Source organism: Typopeltis vanoorti, chromosome 7 (genome assembly GCF_054136105.1).
Source record: "Typopeltis vanoorti isolate ZY-2024b chromosome 7, IOZ_Tvanoo_1.0, whole genome shotgun sequence".
Taxonomy (NCBI): domain Eukaryota; kingdom Metazoa; phylum Arthropoda; class Arachnida; order Uropygi; family Thelyphonidae; genus Typopeltis; species Typopeltis vanoorti.
In genome coordinates, this window is record NC_143555.1 from 29,675,017 (window position 1) to 29,694,411 (window position 19,395).

At 35.9% G+C, this 19,395-nt stretch overlaps 1 protein-coding gene across 2 annotated transcripts in view; it reads right to left on the reverse strand.

The window, feature by feature from the left end:
- The window catches only part of LOC150104546 (tetraspanin-5-like), a 231,114-nt gene that overhangs the window by 152,283 nt on the left and 59,436 nt on the right, over positions 1-19,395 (reverse strand). For both annotated transcript variants that reach the window (XM_090395760.1, XM_090395761.1), the window contains exon 3: positions 2,696-2,770. In XM_090395760.1, the coding sequence (XP_090251886.1) occupies positions 2,696-2,770 (75 nt within the window). The remainder of the gene's footprint in view (positions 1-2,695; positions 2,771-19,395) is intronic.

Sequence of the window (19,395 nt, forward strand, 5' to 3'; positions counted from 1 at the left end):
AATAAAAGATATGCCTTTGGCTAGAAACACGGTGAAATATAGAATCTTGGAAATGGCTAAAAATATAACTCATCAGCAAAAAATAGATATAAGATCTTCTGGTTTAATTTCTCTTTGTCTTGATGCGAGTACTGACATAATTGGATCAGCTCATTTAGCAATTTTTATTTGTTATTGTGTTGGGAATAACATCAAAGAAGAATTGATCAGTTTAACATCATTAGCAAGAACAAAAGGAATAGATATTTGCAACACAGTTGTAAATGCACTTCCTGAAAGAGATATAGATCTCTCCAAAATTGTATCAGTAACTACTGATGGTGCAGTATGACTAGAGAGGAAAATTCTTTTGTCAGTTTATTTACCGAATGTATTGGACATATAGTTCTGGGTTTTCATTGCATTATACATCAGAAGGTTTTATGCGGAAAGGCTTGTTTCAAGACAATGGAAGATGGTTAACATCCGATGGTTAAGTAGTGGAAAAGTTCTTCAAAGATTTGTTGAGTGTTCAGATAAAGTCAGACTTTTTTTACATAATGAGAAAATCACTGAAAAATACAATTAATTAATGAACGTTTTAACAAGACAGTTATTGCCATGTTTGATTTAATCAAAGTATTTGAAGTTAAATTACAAATTTTCAATTGTGATGTTATTTCCAATACCTTCAAATATTTTCAAAATAAAGAAAAATTCTTTGCAGATCTAGAATCTCATGAAAAAAATAGATCAAGTTAAATTGACAAAAGAGTTTTCGTTCAGTCGATAATCAACGAATTTTCTTCAAGATTTACACAGTTCAGGCTATTTGCAGACATCAAAATTTATTTTGCATCCAGACACAACATCAGCAGATAAACTCAATTTGGAGATTTTCGAGTGGCTGAATTGGAAGATATAGAAATGCAATTAATCAATTTTCAATCCAGTTCTATATGGAAACAAAAGTTTGTCGATTTGAGAAATGACTTGGAAATAACTGAAAATTATCAATTATTGGATGCAATTAAAAACAATGCAGAAGCAGAAATAATGAGAACTTGGAATGCCATATCTGAAACCTTTAGTTGTTTATAAAAAATAGCGATGGCTATATTATCAATTTTCTCCACTATATGCTTTGAGTCATTATTTTCCGAAATGAATTTCATAAAAGACAGTTTAAGAAATAGATTGACTGATGAATCTAGTTCGATGTGTGTATTACTAAAAGTGACAAAATATGAACTCGATATAAAGCATTTGGCATCTAATGTACAACAGCAAAAATCTCATTAATAAATTGATAATAGATTGATACTAATTTGTATACAACAATGTGTATGTCAAATTATGAGTTCATTTTTAAGAAATTCTATGTTAATTTTTAAACTTGTCTCAATAAAATTTTGTAATTAATTTTCTATTAATTTTTCCCCTATTAAGAACTGCCTGGCATCAGCAACTCGATAAATATTATTTGTAAATTTTTGGCACGTGAACATAAAAAGTTTCATTACTACTGGACTAGTAATGTAGTGTATAGTAATGCAATGTATAATAGTATATGATACAGAATAGCGTGTGAAAATCCAGATTTAGGTAAGATAGGAAGGATATTTAGAAGGATATAAGATAGGACCAATATTCAGTGCTAAGCAGGATAAAAATGGATATTACACTGAAAAGAACAGTACATAAGAAAGTTTTAAAAACAATTAAAGCTGAGCAGCTTTTACAGGTAAACTATAAACTTGATTATAAAACTATTATTCAAGAAAATTTGAAGCAGTATGAAAACGAGAACCAAATCTTGGATGATCAGTGGCAAACTCTGAAGAAGACACTGACAGATTCAGCTAGGGATGTATGTAGTGAAGATTTAAGATTTAAACTTGACTTTAAATTTCACAGAGTTTGGTAATGTTTCTGTATCCTAACATCATTTGAGAAGAGTCAGCCTATTTAATTCTCTAGAAAACTGAAGTTTCAACTTACTATAATGTTTTTCCTTGTGTCCTATAGTATTTGGATTCTTCTTCTTCTCTCTTCCATCATGTATGTGGATGATGATGAGGCTAAATCAACTCTTTCCACTTCTGTCTGTCCCAGGAGAGTCTGAACAATTCTGTCCACTTTGGTGTCACTTGTTGTATTTGGATTTGGATTATATGATCATAATTCACATGTTAAAGCCCACAGAGAGCACCTCTCTAGTTAGGACTCTGGTCTTTCATCCATGTGTTTAGTTTTTTTTTTTTTTTTTTTTTTTGTGTGTGTTACAAGTCTCACATTGTACGCCCTAACAATGTCACAGTGAAAGATAAATATTGGAAGAAATATTGGAAAAAGATTAAATAATATTTTTAATCCTTTCTCGGTGCTGTTTCACTCCATAAAACCTCTAACATAAAAGAAAAAGAAACCAATTGAAAGTTTCCATGATTACATAATTTAACAATAATAGAAAAACATTCATTAGCAGCAGGAGTGGTCCTTCCTCATGGTGCAAGAAACAGTCTTTAAGGTAACAATTCTTGAAATCTTCAAACAAAAAAAATTCATTTCCAATGCAATCAGATAAATGGTGTATTACAACATAATGCATTTTGTTCCAACTTTTCAGTGCTGCTATCTCTACCTCTATTAATTATTTTTTTTAATATGATTTTATTTTCTACTGGATCTTTAAAAAGATATATATTTATCTTACCCAATCTTTAAAGATGAAACCTAAAATACCAGCTGTCATTTCAACTAGCAACAAGAGTGCTAGAAATATTGCATACTGGAAAAAAAGAAAATATTTAAATGACAAGTTGAAAACATTATATAATGTCATTATAAAGTAATATATATTTGTTTTTCCAGTGATTTTTTTTTTCTGACCAAAACAATAAAGTATTATATATCAGAATGGGATTTTACTTTAAGGACATATTTCTTTCAAAGTTCTGTGTCATTTGTTTCCAGAGAAATTTGAACATACAGTGTATATTGATCAAGTAAATAAATCATGATTATCTTATGAAGAAAATGAAAATATGGCATTCAATAACACAAGATTGTTATTTGAGGGATTATTGCAACTCAAGTCTTTCTTGGCACAAATATATTGACATGTATATTATCACTGACAAGGTTGACAACCAGCTTCTTCATTACCTGCAGACTTAACAGTTAATTAACAATCACCAATATGAATTCCACCATTCTCATTCTACAGCTGACCCTCTACCTAATCTCACCCACCTTTGGATACAGGCCATGGAAAAATTTGGAGAAACTCACGTTATTGCTCTCAATATTTCAAAAAGGTATTTGATCATGTCTTGCACTGAGACTTCCTGAACAAGCTACGATCTTATGCCCTCCCTCCTGCACTCTGTGATTGGACTGCCAGCTTATTCATTGGTTGTTCATTGTGTGTCAGGGTGGATGGCTTCCACTCATCAGATTTCCTCTATCAATGCTGGAGTGCCTCTGGGTTCTGTGCTCTCACCCACACTCTTCCTCCTTTGCATCATTAACCTCCTTTCTCTGACTTCAAATGCTATTCACAGTTTTGTCGATGACAGTACTCTTCATTCCTCTTCTTCATTCGATAAACTCCGTAGTACTGTAACATTGGATGACTCAAGATCTTCCATGGCCAGTGACTTAAACACTGACCTCCTCAAATGGGATGAAGACAACTTAGTAAATTTCAATGCCAAAAAAAGTCCAGCCTGCCATATTACCCCCCCCATGAAAAATCCTACAGCATCCCTTCTAATTTTAATAATATTCCAGTTTCCTTTCAAGATCAGCTTCCTCTTCTTGAGTTAACTGTCACATCTAGTTTATTTTGGCACAAACATTACTTATAACTTATATAGGCTCTAAAAGGTTTGGTGTTCTTCTCCATCCTAAACATCACTTCTCTTCCTCTCAACTCAAAGTGTTAGAAGTCTCAGATCTCCCAACCTTGAAGTACTGTTCCCACATTTGGGGTGGAACATCCAAGACCTTCCTAAGAATTCTTGATGATATTCAGAAGAGGGCAATCCACTTAACAGATGACCCTTCCCGCAGACTACCTTCAGTCACTTTATCATAAGTGCTCTGTTTCAGCGCTGGGCTTTTTCTATGGGTACTTCTATGGGCATTGCTCCCCTGATTGGCTACTACCATTTCTCCATTCTTCTAATCATGTAAAAACTAGAGCGCCCACTGGCCAACACCCATATGCTGTCTAGCTCCAAGCACACTGAAAACTAACTTCTCATCGGCTTCCTTCATTCCTTGGCCAAATGCATACCTGATCTCCAACCAACAGGTTGTGGGTTTGAATCTGGCTGCAGGCATGGACATTTGAGATTGCATTATCTTGTGTACTGGTATAACTTTTGATATGGTGCAGTATGACCTTTGTTGTCCTTGCACCATTAAAACCATGAATCATTCAATCAATTATCCTACATTCCATCCACCTCTGCTTTTTGGAACAATCTCTCTCTCCAGTATTGTTTTTCCCCACTGAGTACAACTTACATTCTTTAAGAATCATATCAATAGGCTACATTTTATATTTTATTTGTAACCTTTTATGTGTGGATTATCATAAAAGAAAGAAAAAAAAAAGAAAAAAGAAAATCAATTTCCCAAAGAGATTGAATAAATTATGGATTACAGTTTATACATAAATTAAAGATGCTAAGAAATTATATTCTTGGTTTCATCCTTTATCTAAGTGTAAGCAAAGTTTGTGCATGAAGCATCTACATGACTAGGCTACTTGTATATAGTGACTAATGACCTCACATCAATTGCCTTAGTATCCCATAATGCAAGGCACACTTCCTTAAGGACATCCACAGTGGTTTCCATAAATTAAGGAACAAAGAAAAATCATGACAACTCAAAAACTGTAATGAAAGAAACAACCATAAAAATTATATAAATAGTTTAAAGTCCCTCGACATTTTGGGGGGGGGGATTAAGAAGGGTAACACATTGCTCAGAGCACCCCAGACATGCTCAATAAGATTAATGTTTGCTCAACAGGATCCATATGCATAATAGTCTCTCTTCCTGAAGATAGTGTCCATGATCTTCACTCAATGAGAACAAGCATTATAGTCTCGTAGGATAAATGTCTCCTATATCGCACCTGCATATGGTTGGTTGGTTTATGGTTTATTGGCACAAGAACAGCAAAGGTCACATTGCACCGTAGCAAAGGTTATAGCAGTACATAAATAGTCAAAGATAAATTAATAAATAATAAGTACGTACAAAAATCAAGTTAAGGAATGCAGTATTTACATATAAATAAAATTACAGCAGTACATAACCCACATATGGATGAACATAGAAGTCCAGGAGCTCATCTCTATAAATTGCAGCATTCGTGGATCTGCTAAGAATCATGTACAGGTTGGTGCAGCCACCCAATGAGATGCCTTCCCAAACCACCACATTATCTCCACCATAAGTGTCCTTTTTTGCAGACAGAGGAATGATAATGTGTCCCTGTTTCTCTCCAGATCAGAGCATGCCTAGTCACTTTGTAGAGCAAATCAGAACTCACCTATAAACAGTACTGACCCATGTTAGTGTTGGGTCAAGTTGACATGGATGGAGTCTGACCCATTACAAACATTCTCTCCCATGGCGTGGGGAATAGGGGACACACAGACTATCAGTCACATAGTATATAAATCACCTTTGTGAAGCCTTCAGCACATAGTGAAAGCAGATACTGTTGCTCCTGTAGTCAACAAGAGGTTAGACCATAGCTGATTTAGAGCAGCATTCCCATTTCTATAAACAAAGATATGGGTCACCCATTGTGGTTATTCCCTGTAGCCTTCCTTCATTGTATCTCTGTCACTACTGGAATTGGTTTCACAGTCTCCGAACCATGAAACGACCCACATGCAACCACCTGGCTACCTCAGCTTGACTGGCCAGCCTCTAGTCTAAAAATAGTGTGACGGAGGCCATGAAGAGGATGAGGAATGGAAAAGCGGTGGGACCCGACAGAATTCCAGTGGAGGCATGGAAGGCACTGGGGGAAGAGGGAATTGACCTGCTGTGGGACCTGTTCGTGAAAGTTTGCCAACAGGAAACTATACCCGAGGAATGGAGGGAGAGTACTCTTGTTCCCATCTACAAGGGTAAAGGGGATGCACAAGACTGTAAAAATTACAGAGGAATAAAGTTGATGTCCCACACAATGAAGATCCTAGAAAGGGTTCTTGATGGTAGATTGAGGGAGGAGGTGGAGATTGCAAAGGAACAATTTGGCTTCATGCCTGGTAGATCAACAACAGATGCTATCTTTGGGTTATGACAGATGATGGAAAAATATCGAGAGAAACAAAGGGAGCTACATCTGGTATTTATTGATCTGGAGAAAGCATACGATAGAGTGCCAAGGCAAGAAGTCTGGAGGTGTCTGAGGGAGAAGAAGGTGCCAGAGAAATGTCAGGTTGGTGCGGGAAATGTACAGAAATGTGAAGACAAGTGTTCGGACCTGTTTGGGACAGACAGAAAGTTTTCAAGTAACAGTTGGCTTGCATCAAGGGGTCAGCATTAAGTCCGTTTCTGTTTAATATTGTGATGGAGGTGGTAACAGAGGAGGTGAGAGAAGATGCACCTTGGACAATGTTGCATGCAGATGACATCTTGCTGTGTGTAGATTCAAGAGAAGAAGCAGAAACTAAACTGGAAAGTTGGAGAAAAGTACTGGAAGAGAGAGGTATGAGACTGAGCAGAAGTAAGACAGAGTATATGTGTTGCGCAGTGGGCGGTGGCCAAGAGACAGATCTGGAGCTGGAAGGAAATGTCATCAGGAAGGTGAGAGACTTTAGATACTTAGGTTCAACAGTGGAAGAAGATGGAGGAGGTGAGAAGGAAGTGGGATGCAGGATACAAACAGGTTGGAGGAACTGGAGGGAGATGGCTGGAGTGTTATGCGATAAGAAGGTGCCAATCAATCTGAAAGGCAAAATTTATAGGACAGTAGTGAGGCCAGCTATGACATATGCTATAGAAACTGTGGCCCTGAGGAAAAATAACATTAGCAGGATGGAAGTAGCAGAGATGAGAATGCTTAGGTGGATGTGCGGTGTGACCAGAAAGGATCATCTGAGAAATGACTATGTCAGGGGAACAGTGAAAGTTACGAACTTAGGAGTGAAAATACAGGAGGCAAGGTTGAGATGGTTTGGTCATGTGATGAGGAGGGAGGACGAATATGTGGGAAGAAGGGTCATGCAGATGGATGTGCAAGGAAGGCGGAAGCGTGGGCGGCCAAAGAAGAGATGGAGGGAGCTGGTAGAAGAGGACTTGAAGATGAAGAACTTGGATGTGGTGACAGCCCAAGACAGGAAGGTGTGGAGGAGACTCATAACAAACAGTGACCCCACTTAAGTGGGAGAAGCTGCAGAAGAAGAAGAAGAATGCTGGCTAGAAAACCAGCAAAATATTATGAAGTTAAATAAATCTATTTTTTCATCTCATGGTGTAATGTATACCTTGAAGCACTAATATGAATAACCAACAACACCTAAGCCTTTTGACATGTATACATTTTTTCAGTACTGCTCTCTCTCTCTCTTCATGTAGCTTCCTCGGTGAGAGGGTGCAGCACAATGTCTTCCAGTTCTCTCTGTTGGTGGCTTTCCATTTTGTTTCTGTATATCCATGTGATCCTATACATGATCTTATATCTTCAAGCCATGTCCTCCATTTTTGCCTCTTGATCCTTTTCCTATAATTTTTCCTTCTAAAACTGTTAGTATCCTCTGTCCTGCTTACCCTCTCAGTACATGTCCCACCAATCTCATCTTTTTCTGGATCATTTTCTGTAATAAAGATCTTTGTGTTCTCATTCTCTGCAGGACATCTGAATTTGTTACATGTTCTTTCCATGAGATTTTCAGAGCTCTCCTATAGCACAACATTTCAAAGGCCATTATCTGTTGTCTTACTCTCTTCTTGAATATCCAGGTCTCACTTCCATATGTGAAAACTGGCCACACTAATGTTCTTATCATTCTTTTCTTTGTCTCAGTACCCAGAGAACTTCTGAGCGATCTTTATTTTTCCAGAATGCATCTTTAGCTATAACTGTTCTTATTTTTATTTCTTTATATTGCTTTCCATCTGCAGTAAAGTAGGTGATAAATATTTGTATTCTGTTGTATGTTGAATTTTCATATTGTTTATGAATATTTCTGGCTCAGATCTGTTTTTTGAGATTTTCATAAAGTTGGTCTTTTTTGCATTTATATCTAATCCAAACTCTTTACCTTCTTCAATTAGTAGCTGCAGTAATTTGATTAATTTGTTTGTTTTCTGCTATTAGAATAGTCTCATCAGCATATCTAAGATTGCTGTATTTTATACCATTGATATTAATTCCTATTTTTTTGTTTTCAATCTTTTTTTTATTACTGTCTTACTATAGATCTTTTTATTTTCTCTACAAAAGCTTCAGAGTTAAACGGCTGCATTTTCTGTTTGGTGTAAATCGTTTTTTATAATCTAAAGTACATGATCTTCTATGTGTAATTTATCTAATATATTGAACATTTTATTATGTTTTACCCAGTCAAAGGCCTTCTGAAAGTCTATGAAGCATATGTAAATGTTCCTATTTCTTTCAAGTGATCTTTCAATTAGTATTTTTAGTTCCAGGATAGCATTAATGGTTCTCATTCCTCTTCTGAAGCGTTTCTGTTGTTCACTCAATTCACCAATTAAGGCTCTTTCAATTTCTTTGTTAACAATAGTTAAAATAATATTAGGCTCACAGTTCTGAAATCCTAGCAATTTTGTGCATTATTTTTCTTTGGAATTGGTATGCAGATAGATGTTAAAAACATCAGGTAATTCTATGGTTTTATGGATGTCCTGAATGGATTCCACTAAATAGTTGCTATTATTGCCAGTCAAAGCTTTCAGCAGCTCAACTGGGATATTATCACACCCAGGGGTTTTTATTATTAGGAAGATTTTTAATTCCATATTCTGTCTTCTTTCTTGTTGGTAGTGATATCTGTTGTTAAGTTTAACTTAAGGTGGGTGTGGTGAATCATCTATCATGTTACCATCATCATAGAGATCTCATAAGTACTCCACCCATCTTCCATTTATCTTTTCCTTATCAATGATTATGTTTCCATCCTTGTCCACGATGTTATTAGACCGTGTACGTTTTGCTTTTCCATTAAGTTCTTTGACTTTCAGGAATGTTTCTCTGGTTTTGTTCCTATTTTGTAATTCTTCTATCTTGGTGCACTGCCTATTTATCCAGTTTTCTTTCAATCTCCTGCATAACTATTTGATTCTTTTATCCAATGTTTTATATCTTAATCATTCTTCTTCATTTGCTCCCCTTTTCCATGTTCTTCTTTCATCGATAAGGTCGATTATTTCTTGTGTTATCCATTAGTTTTTTCTTTCTTTCTTCTTGTTTATTGATATGGTTTTTAGCAGATGTTATGATAGCTGATTGTAGTGTATTCCACTGAGAGGGTTCATTTTCGTTTCATTTTGCAACTGTGCAAACAGCAGTTCTGAAACATTTTCATTAAATTTTGATTTTACCATTGGATTTTGTACCATTTGCAGATCCCATTTTAGGGGTTGATATTCTTTTAATTTTTATTGTTTTCAGGCAAATATTCATCTTTATTAAGACCTGTCTATGATCAGATCCACAGTTCAGCACCTGGCATCACCTTTGAGTTCCGTATTGCTTTGAAGTAACGTTTACTGACCACAATATAGTCTAATCGATTTTTGTATCTTCCATCCAGAATTTCCCATGTGTATCTTGCTGTTGGTTTTTGCTCAAAATAAGTGTTAGTTATGATGGGACTGTGCTTGTTACAGAAATTAGTTTTTGTCCTCTCTCATTCCAAATGGACCAATGTGTGTGTAGATGTTCTCTCTGATCCAACTTTTGCATTCCAGTCACCCATAATACAAATAACTATCTTTCTTGCCTCCAACTTCCTTTATACATCATTCTATTTCATCATACATGTTATCTATTTCTGCTTCCTCATTCTGTTCTGCAGTAGCATATATTTGAATGATCAGCATATCTCTAGGTTTAAACTTGACTAGAATAGCCATTACTCTGATTTTTTGATGACAAGAATAATGTTTTTATTAGTTTTCTTCTCTACAATGAACGCTACACCTCTCCTTGATATTTCATCACCTGACGTATATACTTTATATATATTGCCATTTGGAAGTTTTAACTCAAAATCTGATGATCCTTTCCAAACGGTTTCACTTATTCCTATTCTTTATAGCAGTCACAGACTGACGATACTGCAGGGCCTGCTACATCACTCTGATATTACCGTTCTGGGCATATTGAGACTACCCGAGCTTTATTTCTTTTCTGTTTAAACATCACCTTTGGGTTAATTTTTAATATAATTATTTTCTACTAGATCTTTAAAAAAAAAATCTTATCCAATTGTTAAACCTAGAATACCAGCTGATCTTTTTCTACTTTTATATGATAAAATTAAATAAATGTGTCTCTCTCTCTCTCTCTCTGTCTTCTGCATTTATTTAACCTTGGTATCTTCTTGTGTCTGGTTCTTACTGATGAGACCTGAATAAAAGTCAAAACCACTCTGAGTAGTGAAGTCTTCTCATAATGCTTTTACATACGTGTTACTAAGACAACTAATGTGAATTCAACATCCCTATGATACAAGAAGACTAGTCATGAAGTTACATTGTTTGGGTATAGTATTAAACAAGAATATAATTTCTCATCAAGTATAATATGTACTATAACTAAGTAGAAAAGCTTTCCCTAATATTCACAAATGCCTCAGTTTCATTGCAGAAATCATGTTTCTGCAATGAAATTTATGTTAACACAAATGCAATGCAAGACAAGCTTTGATTAATATGATTAACAAATACTCCATAATACCCTTAAAAAAAAGTAGTATTAAGATTCAATGTGAATCTCCATAATAAAATAGATCAGCTCAAATGAAACCCACCACCAGGGATTGCTCATTTCCACTAATTCTTAACTTTTATTATAAAGATTCACGTCAAGGGGTGCTTAAGGGTCAAAGCTGTATAACTGACAGGAGACCTCCACATAGCCTTTAAAGGAATGCATAGAACCAACCAGGGCTCTGACCTTATGTCCAAGCCTCACCTTCTCATTGTGCACCATGTTAGGTATCTACCTGGATAATGAACAAACAAGGATGAGCTGACAATTTGGGATTTAGCTGACTAAATTGTATTCTTATTGGCTTAAACCAAAATATAAAATGATGGTACCACATCGCAGAATTTCATGCAGGCTGGGGCATCGCCTGGTTAAACAAGGCCCCCATGGTTTTCACCAAAGAATAAGGGAGAACAGCAAAAAGTCAGCTACTGGAACAAATCTTAAAACACACCCCAACTCGAAACCAGAGTTCAAGATTGGTACTATCAACATAAGAAGCCTGAATGGCAAAGAAACGGAACTAGCTGAAGAATTGGAAGTACCAGATCGACATAATAGTGGTGACTGAACCAAACAAGACAAAATCTGGTGAGATTTTTCATGAGCAATAAATATAAAATGTTATATTGAGGCAATGACATTCAGGGAAAAGAAGGTGTAACTATAGTATGGAACACAAAATACGAGGCTATAGCTACACATTCTTTTCCTCCACAAAAGGTTCTACAAAGGTTGAAGTGGAGAAATTTTTTGAGGTTTTAGAGAAAGCTACTGACACAATGAGAAAGGAAAAGTCTGTTTATTATTATTATTCGTGACATCTCCAAGGAGTCCGAAGACTCATCACGGGAGGACACCTATTCTACAACTCTCCATCTCCACCACTACACTGAACCTCTACTACCAATCATCAACATCAGCCCCATCTACCGCCCACCACAGCTAGTAATTTTTTGTCTGTAAATTGCTTGTGTTCTGAAGGGCCGATTTGTCTGTACGTGGGATGAAAACCAGTCTCCGGGAGAAGAAACCCTGCTACCACCATATGAGATTGGCTAACTCACCTTCGATTATTGGGGATCTAAATAGCAGAACAGAAAATGACTGTCAGACATACAAAAATATTTTGGGAAAATTTGGAGAAAAGAGCAAATACCTATTGGATTTCTGGTCAGGACACATGAACTGGTTATTACTAACACAATGTTCCAACATAAAAATGTGCACAAATTCACATGGAGAGAAGAGGCAAGGAATAAGAAAAGTCTCATTGACTATGTTATTGTTGATAGCGATGTTTTCTCTCAGGTGCAGGACACCAGAGTGAACAGAGGATTTGAAATTGATCACCATTTTGTTTTGAGCAGGATAAAATTGAATTTCATACTGAAAAGAAGAACATGTAAGAAAGTTTTAAAGCGAATAAAAGTTGAGCAGCTCTCAGATGTGAACTGTAGGCTAAAATACACAAATATTATTCAAGAAAAAATGAAAAAGTTTCAGAGCAGGAACCAAACCTTGGAGATTCAGTAGCAAGCCCTGAAGAAAACACTAATTGATTCAGCCAGAGAGACATGTGGTTTGAGGTTGTGTGCAAAGATAGAAAAATCAGAACCATTGTGGACACAGGAAGTTAAAGAGGCAGTGAAAGAAAAAAAGAAAGCATATCAAAAGTTCCTGGCATATAAGTCACCTTGTGCTCTTAGGGAATACAGAGACAAATGTAAGAAAGCTAAACTCTGTGGAAATTTGCTAAACAAAAGTCATAGGAGGACTTTGGTAAGAACATAGAAAATAAATATCAAGAAGGTGGCAAGATATTCTGGAGGAAAGGGTGCTGTAAAAGGAATTAGAGACGATAAAGGTGACATAAAAACAGGAGAAAAAGATATCCTTGAAGTATGGAGTAATTACTTCAAAAAACTGTTAATGAAACAAATAGTGATGACAGCACAGTGGTAAAAAACACTGACAAGGCATGCAGTCAGGAATATATATCCATACTTGAAGTAGAAAAATCCAACAAAAGCCTGAAATGTGGAAAGGCAGGAGTAGATGATATTTGACCAGAAAGGCTCAAGTATGGAGGTATAAAAGTCGTATGGCTGCACTGCATAGTTCAGAAAGCCTGGACAGAGGGATGAATTCCAGATGATTGGAGTAGAGCTCTCATAGAACCCATATGCAAAAAGGGAAATAAAACTGAATGTGAGAATTACAGAGGCATTTCCCTACTGAGTGGTAAGATTTATGCAAGTATACTTGAGAAATGGTTGAGACAGATTGTGGAAGGGAAGCTTGGTGAAGAACAAGCTGGATTGAGGCCAAATAGAGGGGCTGTAGGGATCAGATTTTCACTTTACGACAAATAGTTGAAAAATCATGGGAATATAACAAAGATCTGTATTTAAATTTAGTAGTTCTGGGAAAGGCATGTGACAAGGTGGGAAGAGAAAAGCTATTCAAAATGCTACAGTTATATGGTGTCAATGGGGCATTATATCAAGCAATACTTAGTCTTTATTTGAGTCGTAAATGAGCAGTTAGAATTGAAGGAAGTAAAGGAAGATGGTTTGATGTTAAATCTGGTGTCAGACAAGGATGCACATTATCCTCTCTGTTATTCAATACATATATGGATCACATTATGAAGGAAAGTGGCATTAAACCTGATATCAAAATTCTATCCCAATGGCTTTAACAGGCCTTTAAGGCCCACAACCTTCATGCATGCTTGGATTTCGTAACCAAAATACGAGGATAGAATGGTCACTCCTATGCCTCAAGGTGTTCTTGGCTGTATCCCTGTGTGTTCACGGGGCCGGTTTGCCTGCTTGCGGGATGAAAAACACCAGATAAACTGGCGGAAAAAACCCTACTGCCCGTGCCCAAGACCGGCTAACTTGGCTATGGCTGAGGAAGGTCCTTCAGCTCCTCACGTCTCCGACGGGAATCGAACCTAGGATACTCCTTCCCCAGGCATATGGTTGCGAAGCGCACAGCCACTATGCTAACCGCGCGGACTGATATCAAAATTGGAGATGTTAATCTCAACTCTTTAATTTATAAGGATGATGTCATACTTTTAAATTAATCAGGTACAAGTCTGCAAGATTCGGTGACTAAATTGAATAACTGTTGTAATAGATATGGTATGAAGGTCAGCAATAGACAAAGATGATGAAAATAGGCAGACACATTGAAAATATCAAGCTCTATTGTAAATGGAGAATCTATAGAACAAGTAAAACATTTCAGGCTACCTAGGCACGATTTTTAGTGAAATATTCCAAAAACTTTATTTTAGAAGTACAGAATGGATTTAGAAAAGGATGATCATGTATAGACCCGGCCTTTTGCCTAAAATTAATAATAGAGAAAAGAAGAGAATACAATTTAGAAACACGTTTATTGACTTTGAAAAAAGCATTTGACAAAGTTAAAAGAAACATATTATTTAACATATTAAAAGAAAGACAAATACCAAATAATATCCTAAAAGCTATCAAAAGTATATAGGAAAATAATCAAATACAAATAAGATTAAATCACGAGCTATCATATACGAGAGAGATAAGCCAAGGGGCTCCGACAGGGATGTCCCCTCTCAGCAACTCTTTTTAATATCTACTTAAATGAAATAATAATAAAATGGAATAAAAATTTACATCAAGGAATTAAACTTTCTCCTACAGTAAACTTAAACACTCTCCTCTTTGCCGACAACCAAATAATAATTACAAATTCTGAAGATACACTACAGAAAGCTATTTTAGATCTAAGTGAGATATCCAAAGATTATGGTATGATAATATCAACAGAAAAATCAAAAACTATGGTCTTTAAAGGACAAGATCCAGCAAGAACTAAAATAGTAATAGATAACAAGATCTTAGAACAGGTGAATTCATTTAACTACCTAGGATGTATGATCACATATGAAAATGAAAAAGATATAAACGTAAAAATTGCAAAATAATTAAAAATAACAGGTATAATTAACTCTATATTTAAACCAAACCTAGTTCAAAAACAAACCAGGCTAAAAGTATACAATACATTAGCCCTACCAGTCTTAATGTATGGAAGCGAAATCTGGACAATAAAAAAAACAAAAGATTAACAACAGCAGAAATGAAGTTTATGAGAAAAACTGCAAAGTATACCCTATTTGATCACAAAAGAAATGAAGAAATTATGAAAGAATTAAACCAAGAACCAGTAATAGAAAAAAATTAAAAAATATAAACATAAATGGATGGAACACGTTCAAAGAATGAAAACAGAAAGATTACCAAAACAAGTCTTAAAATACAAGCCATTAGGAAAAAGAAAACCAGGATGTCCTCTTAAACGATGACTTCTAAGGCCGGAACAGGCCATGCTAGGTCTAATTCCTTGATATGCATGATGATGATGATTTAATAATTAAATCAGTATTTATTTTTAAATATTTTTATTGTAAAACATAACTTATCAGCAGTAATATATATTAAAAACAAAGAATTACAGAAGATGATGAACGATTGGTGCTGCGAAACATATCTACAGGTAACTAAACCATGAAGTTAAACTATGGCTAACCAGATGGTGCCCTCAATTACACTTAAAATCCCCAGAAACCTACAAGAAATTCACACTTCTGACAAATAGATTCCTGGCATGCAAGTACACTTAATAAATGGCATAAACCATCTTTCCTAGTTGGAGGAAATGCCAACTTGACTCCTAGGAAGTAAATTATTCATCACCTGATGAATCATTTTCCCGCACACCTAATGGATCAGTTGCAGGTGATAAAGAAATGCATTGCCAAACCAACCTGATGGGTGCTAAAAGAGTAATCATCATGGGTGACTTTGATTACCTGAACACTGATTGGTTAGCAGTGAAGTTTTATAAGAATGAAGCTGAATTTATTGAAGTGGATGTGTGAGACAACTTCTTTAAGCAGCATGTGACATGGAACTCAGGGCTAAATTATATTGGATTTCAATTAAAGACATGTCTGTTTACCCTGAAGTTGTTGACTGTGAATGCGCAGTACTGACCTGGGAAGTGTGTGTGTCCCCCCCCCCAAAGTTAGAATACTAAATAGGGCAAGAGTGTAACTGATATGCAATCTCAGTAAGCAACAAATTCTTAAGAAAAAGATGTGGAAGGAATACCAAGAGGATAACAAGAGTCAAAACAATCATTTGGGGCAAGCCAGACAAATGTTGTACACAAATATAAGTATGAAAAACTGGTAATTCAAGTTAAAGGCAACCCAAATGAATTCTACACGTTTCAAGTAAAAAAAGAATTAACGTGAAAGATGTCAGGTGCAGAAGAGACTGTCTAACTAATCAGTGTCCATTTTTGCTAAAGACTACCAATTTCATATATTCAACTCAGTGCATGCAACTGTCAACTTGGTGTATGGCTGTATAATCAGAGTATCAACACAGGAAAAATTCCACAGGAGTGGAAAGAATATATGTTAATACCATTGCACGTCACCCTATCAGTCAAGATTTTGGAAAAGTTGGTAAGAGCCTGCACACAAACAGTTGGGCTGATAGAGAATCTATACTTTGTAATGAACAGCATGAGTTTACTAAAAGAAGTTCATGTTTGAGTACTTTGCTCATATTTTATAATAATGTTACAGATAAGTTAGACAAGGGGAATGAATAAACCACAATTCTTTTGGACTTGGTTAATGCTTTTGACAAGATTCAGCATGGAAAGACTGTTACATAAGTTAAAGATACCAAGAAATTATATACTTAGTTTAATTCTTTATCCAAAGAAAACAAAGTTTGTGCCTGAAGCATTTTCAGGACTGGGGCAATTCCTATACAGAAGCTAAGACTTCACATCACATGCCTTAGTATTGTTATATCTCGTTTTATTCTTATTCTTTCATTTGTACTTTCCTTATATACCTTCTCTCTCTCTATCACTCTATATTTTGCAGTCGTAATATGGTTTTACCTAGACTCTGGTTCAGTCTCCCTTTTGGACAGACAAATTTATATTTTATAGCTGTGCCAGCCTATATCCTATAATAGATAAGAAATACTATTCCGGGAGATGTTATCATTAATCTTACACATATATATTAATTCCTACTATCAGTCGTGGCCAATATTCTAGTGTTTTAATTCCCTCCCGCTTGTTAGGTTCGAACTTTAATGAGTGGCGAGTTGACTCATTATCAGGCAAGACTTAGATTTGAGATAAAAATACATGTTTATTATCCACTCTATATACATCCTATAACTATATCATAATACACATTAGATAAATCACTTATACATATCAACACTAAATTAAGAAAGTTACTTCAATTTTAAGAGCAGCTCAGTGGATGCTTTAAGTGACATTAAACACATTGCTAACCACTGCATTCAAACATACTAAATTCTCTTACAGATATCCCTCTATATTCTGGGATTACTATGTAAATTTAGGTTCGATTTAATTCTAACTAGTATTGTTGTATATGCATACATTTAGATTCGCCTCCTTCTAACAATTCAATCCAGTCCAATTTGACAATGGATATCATGTCGTACTAAGTTGCACTATTCACTTAAAGTTCTCTATATTGCATTGTCCTGACATAAATTAGATTACATATTAATTTCCTTCCATCAATACGATCTCGTAATTAGGTAACAAATGTCTACATTACCTTCACTAAACCTTGATTAGGTCTGCAGGTCTGGCTTGCCTTTGTTATGCCCGAGTGGTGGTTCCTTCCTTATCCCACGTGCAGCGTTGTATTGTTACTGGATAGGCTTTCTCATCTGCAACATGGCTACTTCAATTTTCAGAGATTTCTTCGGGGGACCTCTATGAGCTCACGAACGCTTATTAGGAAAACGTTCACTCACTCGCGCTGGAATTCCGTCTGCCTTATCGCTAGGAGACTACTTCAATTTCCCGCCGCCACTCATCTCTGCCTATTGCACTGCTCGCACGACCAGGAAGCTCCGGGCACACCTCGGTGAGACGATCCAAAACCAGGAAGTCAAAGAAAAAAGCCTCATTTGTCCTCGCGGAACCCCTTTTATTCTCTCCGCACAACGCCCTCTTTTTTCTCCAGGAACTCCTATGCGGTGCTCTGATATTCTTGTCCTCATGAATTTCTCTTAACTTTCTCTCTCTGCTACGTCAGCGTTCTTTCTCGGAATCTTCATACACTTCACTTTCTGTGAACCACAATGCCTCGGGGTCATACGCCAGCAAGTACAAGACCCTTGGACCTAATCTTACAAGTTGTCCAGTGATTTATACTTGTTTAAGCAAATTCCATACAGTGATAAAATACAATATTTCCTGCTCATTAAAATAAACAAATGATATGCTGCTTTGATACATTATTATAATTCATTACCTTATAAGACTGTAAAAATTCCTGTGTGTTTTGCCAAGTGCAAGCCTTTCTTTTCATTAATTTTTTTTTTGTTATTATGTTAAGCCCTAAATGATTTTTTTTCGTTCTGAACCAAAACCATTCAGGGTGCAACAGTATCCCATAATGCAAAGCACATATCCTTACGGATATGTATAATGCTGTGCATTATGGGAAGGATCACTACCAAGACTGGTTTAGACCTTTATTGAGGTCTCATCAGTGGGAGCCAAACCCAGAGGTGATACCAAGGTTGAAGTAATGCTAAAGTCATATATTCATATACAAGTATACAACCAAGTGGAAAAACTTCCAACAACTATCTCTAATCCAGAGTATTTTAATAATAAGGTGCGATACCTTTTAGCTACGCATATATGAAAATATGACTTCAGCATTACTTCAACCTTAGCATCACCTCTGGGTCTGGCTCCTACTGATGAGACCTCAATCAAGGTCGAAACCACTCTGGGTAGTGATCCTGCGCATAATGTATAGCATTATACATACCCATAAGGATATGTGCTTTGCATTATGGGATACTAAGGCAAGTGATGTGAAGTCAGCTTCTAGATACGAGTTGCCCCAGTCCTGAAAATACTTCAGGTGCAAACTTTGTTTGCTTACACTTGGATAAAAGATTAAACAAAACAAAGTATATAATTTCTTGGTATCTTTAATTTGGTATGTATAACGTATAGCATTATACATACCCGTAAGGATATGTGCTTAGCATTATGTGATACTAAGGCATTACTTCAACCTTAGTATCACTTCTGGGTCTGGCTCCCACCGATGAGACCTCAATAAAGGTCGAAACCTGTCTGGGTAGTGACTCTTCCCATAATGCATAGCATTATACATACCAATAAGGATATGTGCTTTACATTATGGGATACTAAGACAAGTGATGCGAGTTGCCCCAGTACTGAAAATACTTCAGGTGCAAACTTTGTTTGCTTACACTTGGATAAAGGATTAAACCTAAATATATAATTTCTAGGTATCTTTA